The 6716-nt window shown below is 44.3% G+C and overlaps 1 protein-coding gene across 2 annotated transcripts; it reads right to left on the bottom strand.

Moving 5' to 3' along the window:
* Positions 1 to 786: 786 nt before the first annotated feature.
* On the bottom strand, positions 787 to 5796 carry LOC120671193. 2 transcript variants are annotated; one of them, XR_005673534.1, is made up of 2 exons: positions 5601 to 5796; positions 787 to 1106 (listed from the first exon to the last, which is right to left on the bottom strand). XR_005673534.1 is itself a non-coding variant. In XM_039951477.1 (2 exons), exons 1-2 carry the CDS (start codon positions 3527 to 3529, stop codon positions 1103 to 1105), a joined length of 564 nt encoding a protein of 187 aa, XP_039807411.1. In that variant the 5' UTR covers positions 3530 to 4420; the 3' UTR covers positions 787 to 1102. The 2 variants fall into 2 exon arrangements, 1 of the variants encoding a protein (XP_039807411.1); XM_039951477.1 differs by lacking the exon at positions 5601 to 5796 and adding an exon at positions 2970 to 4420.
* Positions 5797 to 6716: the final 920 nt, after the last annotated feature.

Raw genomic sequence — 6716 nt, 5'->3', positions numbered from 1 at the left:
TCCTGCTGCTGTCTTCGGCAAGAAGATGCAGAGTTTGTGTACTTGAGCACCTCAACGACGCTTCGACCCGCGCCCCCTCCATGGCTTTGACCACGTCCACCTCGACTTCGGCTACTACGGCACTAAAGGGCTATCATCTGCATGAGTCTCCAGTCAAAGCTTTCGCACCGGCGTTCCAACTGCAGGGGGGATACATCTCCGTTGTTCTCCAGTCTGACCGTTCGTGTTGCTACAGCTACGACTGCGGGGGGATGTTAGAGTATATTAGGCAACTCCGGATATGGTTAGTTTAGGATTGATTGTAATCTCGGGATAACCTTCCTTATCTCTAGGAGAGGCTACTTGTCCTCCAAGCCATGTACTCCTATATATACCACCCAAGAGGCTCAATGCAATACATCGACTGCATTATATGCATCCTACCTTTCCTACAGATTTGTATGTCTAGATAAAAGAGAGAGCATCATTACAATAGATGCCCAATAAAGTAGAACTAGAATAACTCTAACAAGCCGCTAAAATCCAGAGCCAACTGAAAAAAAAAACAGTAGAAATAAAAGTGAAGCTTGCAAATGTAGAGAGCCCTAACCTTCATAACCTTGTCCCTTTTCTCACGATACTCTTCAAAATTCTTCTGGATGCTCCAAGTCTGAAGCTGTAAATGGAAAGTAATGGATCCTTCCAGCAGGCAAAAATGCCGACCCATTTTGATTCTTGCATATACAAGAGCACCAATACATGCACCTCGGATTAGTAAAATCAGCAATGATCACGATACATGCACCAGACAGAAGATTGTTGCATCATATTATTAACCCACAACACAGTCCCATATTTGATTGTTATCAAATGCTGGCAGAATCATAGAGAAAAGTTGTTCAATCATAACAATCACACAATTGAGTTCATGGTATCAGAAATGATCCACACAAGTTCAAGGTAACCAGCACAACCATACTCAGTTTCATCCAATTATTATTACAAATAAAATCGGGCAATGTCACAATATCCCAATGTCACAATATCCCAGCACTTCCTCTTGCAGCAGCTTATTCGCAGCAAACAGAACCCACATTTTGTCATCAGGGCCAGCTGCGCCACATTAACTGAGCATTGCAAAAGGGGAACAATTCAGTGACGATTGTGTAACGTAATAACAGAGTATTAAGAAGGCTAGTGATTGGTTAATCACTAAGGGCTTGTTTAGATGAGTTTGCATTTTTCGTTTTTGCGTTTTTGCAAGGAAATTTTCAATATTTGAAGTATTAAATGTAAACTAATCACAAAACTAATTACAAATCTCGTCTGTAAACTACGAGACGGATCTAATGAGCCTAATTAATTCATCATTAGAGTATGTTTACAATCCATCCGATTTAGTGTAGCATTATTGTAGTAATTTAGTGTCTAATCACATCCTAATTAGGCTCATTAGATTCGTCTCGCGATTTACAATCCATTTGTGTAATGTGATTCATTTTTCGACTACATTTAGTACACCATGCAAGCGATTTACAAAAATTTTGCATTTTGCGTTTATGGATCTAAACAAGTCCTAACCATCTATCAGTAATCGGGCGAGCACGATTGTGACAATTCTAGAAAAGAAATACGAAAAGTTTGAATTATGCCAATCTTAATGGGAGTGTCACGAAAAAATACGATTGTGACATCACTATCACCTACTACAGTTGAAGCTTTAATCTGTACACAAAGCTGGTTGCGGTCACCTTCAGGCCCTATTGACATTATAAAGTCTATGGAGGAAATTGAAGCCTATGAAGAAATCCAAGAAGGTATAGTTGTTTAATGATACTTTGGATAAATGTTTTCTGCTTGTGTAAAGTAACCACTAAAATATTTTTTCTACTTGCTGTAGAGCTTTTGGCAAACAACATCATGGACAAGTAATAAAATACAGTACTATGGTAAGTTTGTCCAGTTTTGAAATGTATAGATTGTATACCTGCCTGATCCATTAGCTTTTGTAATTTCTTAACCAATTTATTGGCAAACTTTCAAACATCTGCCCTTCAGCGTATTCAGTTTATTCAGTTTATTGGCAAACTTTCAGGTCTTGGGAAAGCTCTGCTATCTTCATCCTAGAAGACAATAAACAAGCTCTGCCCTTCAGTGTATTCAGTTTTCAAAGTGTTAAACATAATCGTCTTCTGTACCTATGTTTATCAAGGCCTATGGCTACTTGTTTCATACCAATGTTTGCTTGCCACTGTATATTGATTGTGGCTTGTTCTTGTCGGTTGTTTCAGACAAATGTCCTTTGGTTGTATGTGTGTTGCCTGCTCATCGATTATCTAAATTGCATGTTTGTTAATTATCTGGTGACACGTATACATTGCTATCATGTCTATTTTATTAGATGTGACCTACGCACCCACCCAATCCAACCCAGCCCACCCATAAATCAAACACGCTCTTGATCCATCTAATCCACCCAGAATGCACCTCCACCCAATTAACCAGCTGCTGCAATTCAACCCGCATAATCCACCCAAATCTGTATAAACCCACCCATGCTCAGTCATACTCACAGGAGTGTCATGAGTAATAAATTTTCCGACATGGCATAGTATCGAAGGGGTGTCAGTTATTTAGTTTACAGTACGATGATTCTTTGCACTAAAACTGGCCTTAGAAGAAGCGAATCAACGCTGGCAAGTGCCGGTTCTCTTGCACGTTTCCAGATAATTGACTCCTCTGAAGTTGCACCCCATCAACAAGAAGATCAATGGCATGTACGACCGGCCTCCGGGGCAGGGAATTCCCAGTCAGCCCCACGTATTGCCCCAGAGGCGAGAGGGGTGAAGGGCGATCTGGAGCCGGGGATGCTGCTTTAAGCCGCGGCGACGGGCGACGGGCGACGGCAGCTCGGGGCCAGATGGAAGGGCGCACATCGGGGGCGGGGCACGGTCGCACGGAGAGGAGAGGATGGTGTTTGGGAAACTTACACGAAGCAGATGGCAGTGGCCATCAGGCAGAAGAGTCCCGCCGCCGCTCCGACGGCCATCTTGGCGAGGACTCCGGCGACGGCGCCGCCGCCACCCTCGCCGCCGGCGCGGATGTGCCCGACGACTATGAGCAAGATGCCCAGAAAGAAGGTCGCCGTGGCCGCAGCGGGCAGGGCACGGAGCGCAGCCAGACCAAGCGCTCGTGCCGCGCCGTGACCCACGCCACCTGGAGCCTCCAGGACGAACAAAACGAACTGGAGGAACCCAGCCGACGCACACAGGGTGAAGGTCACGAGCTCCGGCAGGCGCGGGTTGCCGGCGCCCGCAGCGGCCGCGGCGCCGGCGTGATGAAGTTGGCGGTAAATAAGCGCGACGGAGGTGAAGAAGCCCGCCGCCGCAGCCAACGGCAGGAAGGCCCGGACCGCGCCGCGAATCGCCGAGGCTTCAGCGGCTGCCGTGGCGCCGGCACCCTGCTGCGGGGCCAGGAGGTTGACGAGCTCGAGGGCGGTGAAGGCGGCGCACAGGGCCGGAGCGGCGGCGGAGGAGATCGCGTTCCCCATGGTACGGTGCTTGGGCAGGGCCGGCCAGGGACGGGGCGGACGAGGATCGGCAGGCGAGGTCGCGAGGATGGAGGGCCTGGCGCGCCTTCGAGGACCGGGGAAGAACAGCGTACAGCGAGGGGAGCGGAATTAAAGCGAGATTGTTTAGTGAGCAAGAAACGAAGGACGGCTGGCCGCGGGCGGCGTGAATTTTGGTTTGGTAGTGTTTATGCCGCGACTTGGGCTCGAGAGTCCACTAAATTGAATATAGTAAGCAGCAGCAAGAAGTGTCTTTTCCTTCCCTCCTCCTTTTCTATACTAAATGAGCCAGAAATTTCTACTAGGAGTGAGCTTATGATGATGAGTATGAGTATCTAATGGCTTAAGCGGGTGTACTTATTTCAGAGTGATTACCTCATGGGCCCGACAGCTCCCTGTGCTGAACTGGCCCGGCCAATTCCCAAATCCACACATCATATACTACTAGTACTTTGCTATTGGCAGTCCTAAAAGTCTAAACCCCCAATCAGTTGGATAATCCTATGGCCTCCGTTTGGTCTAGGACAGCAGTAACCATGTTAAGAGAGACAGAAGGCCTATTTACCACCGGACCAAGGAAAAGGTCAACGTATTCAGAATATTCTCCATCTTTGACCTTTCTAAACTTTTTTTTTGAAATAAATGACCTTTCTATACTAGCAGTCAGATCTGTGGCCATCAACGTCATTGTTCTTACCCATCAGAGGAGCCGCTTGGTTTCCCCCAATCAGCACTGTGTGTTGCTCGGAACAAACTAGGGAGTCAGCTAGATTTGATTTTATTTGCTTAAAAAAAAAGCTAGATTTGATTTTCGAGAATAAAGCAAGGAAAAACGGACGAGAGCTGCTTTCGCATCGAAACGATAAAACGATACACTGAAGAAGATAGGAGGGGAGACCATGGAATACAAAACCGCTTGATAATCGCGATTATCGGTGAAATTTACCGTTACCGATGTTGACTGATATTGGTTTTCAATTGATTTTTCGATGGATTTCAATCCAAATTTCAAAAATTCAAAGAAATTTATAACTAGTGTGGAAAAAATTCTATAAAAAACTAGAGCCTCTCTATAGTCTAGAATGATGTCACATATTAAAAACAACCACCGTTTGCTTAGACAAAAAAATGTTTCCAATACTAAAGCCTGATAAATGATGCAAATCCATCGATAATCAATGCAAATCAGTTGATATTCAACAATTTTGGTTGATTTTCTATTTCCTTTCACCAACTTGACCAAATATGCATGGGGTATTTACTATATTGTTGTATATTATGCTACAAATGGATGGTTATACTGATAATTTGCAATGTAGATTAGTGTTAAATATTAGTGGTGGGAAGAAAGACTTCAATGTTGACTTGTTGTTAAATCAGTTAGGATACAATAGGCTTCAATGTTGACTATAATATGTATGCTTATACTAAAAAAAACTATGTCTAACTGGTTTACATAATTATTATAAAAAAGTGTCATTTATGAAAAATGGATGTTTTAAGTGCCTTTCTGTATGAATTATGGATGTGGTCATATGAGTCTGTTACCAATTTGCATAAAACTTGTGTCAATTTATGCTAATATGGACTATGTACTTTTTTGTATTTATGTGCAATTTCATTTGGTGTATGCCTATTTGTGTGGTTTGCATAATTATACATAACATGGATATGTGTAATATGTATCTATAGTTTATTCAATTTATGTCCAAAATATATGTACATGTTTATTTCTAATGCAATTCTATCGTAAGCTACGTATGTATGTATAATTTACCTTATAAAATACCATACTTAAAAAACCAAATAAAAATACTATAAAAATTTCTATTTTCCATCTGCTAAATACATTTCTCAGCCGAATTTTCGATAAATCGACCGATTTGCATCGATTATCAATGATAAATCATTGATTATCGATATTTGAATTTGACCTTCCTTATCAGACGATTTTAGCGATATTTCACCGATTTTCAATCGATTATCGATACCGGAGGGCACTGATAAACCATGTATCAGTGATAATGTAAACCCTGGGGGAGACAAGGTGAACCTGCCAGTGCTGATGAGGTCATGATGGTGTCCAATCGGCTAGGCCATCTCCAGCGCCGAGCCGGCGACAGCATGCGGCGGCAGGTCGCCGGGCACGCGGCGGCGGGCGGAGAGGGGCGGCGGCCGGCGGAGAGGTCGCCCCGAGCAGCTACTCTGACTAGATGTGGAACCTAGTGCTGCTCCCTGCTCTTTTGAACCGAACCCGTTGACTCCGTTTTGTTTTACGTGCGGATCCCATGAACCGAGGTCGACACTATGAGTATCGAACTGTAGTTTTATCCGACTTATGCTGTCAGAAAAATTCGAACAAGCACTCGTGCGGCTTCGTTTTCGGGGTGCGTGTTCGTGATGCTGGACCGGGTCCTGGTCGCTGTGGGGGGTACGGTTTTTGTTCGCGACCGTTGAATTGGTAGGCAGACAATGCACCTGGTCGAGGCGCTTCGTCACCACCGAACAAAAACTCGCCGAGTCCGACTGTCCAGCCAATGCAGTGAAGTGGCGTCCTTGACTGATGAGATCCGATTCCAATCGGCGTGTGTGAAACTGAAACAGCAAAGGGCGCTCATTTTTTTTTTGGAGTAGGAACCGTCAACGACCGGGACGGGACCGATCGATGCAAAATTCGAGTAGTGTTCTGGAACATGCAAGGAACCGTGTACTATTATCGTGAGCTTCAGCTTCATCAGGAACCGCTTCAGCTTCGCTCTACACTATAATGATACATCACCGTGTACTATTATTTTGCACTATTATTATACATTCAAAATGAATTAGCAAATGGTGGAAAGTTGGGAAACAAAATGGCTCTTCTAGTTCGGGCTCCGAAGTGCGTTGGGCAACGGAGCCGAAGGACCTCAAAGCTCTCCCAAACATCTTACTAATTTCAAAGAACTGCTAGTCCACGACCAACGCTTCCATGGGTTCCGCGTCCGCGCCAGAGAAAAGGGTCGTGGAAGAGGTCCATTGAAAAAGATGGTCCTGATCTGTGTACTACTAAAAAACTAGCAAGGTTGCCCGCGCAAGTAGCGCAGGTAGCTAGATTGTTTTTTATAATAACATGTCCAAATTTTACTTGGAAATAATTTTATTAAATTATATTATTTTCATTATCATTGTT

Source organism: Panicum virgatum, chromosome 4N (assembly GCF_016808335.1).
Source record: "Panicum virgatum strain AP13 chromosome 4N, P.virgatum_v5, whole genome shotgun sequence".
Lineage (NCBI taxonomy): Eukaryota > Viridiplantae > Streptophyta > Magnoliopsida > Poales > Poaceae > Panicum > Panicum virgatum.
This window is presented reverse-complemented; position numbering and strand designations above follow the sequence as displayed.

Coding starts and splice junctions, on each gene's coding strand:
- LOC120671193 (XM_039951477.1), bottom strand. CDS start 3,529: ATGGGGAACGCGATCTCCTCCGCCGCCGCTCCGGCCCTGTGCGCCGCC.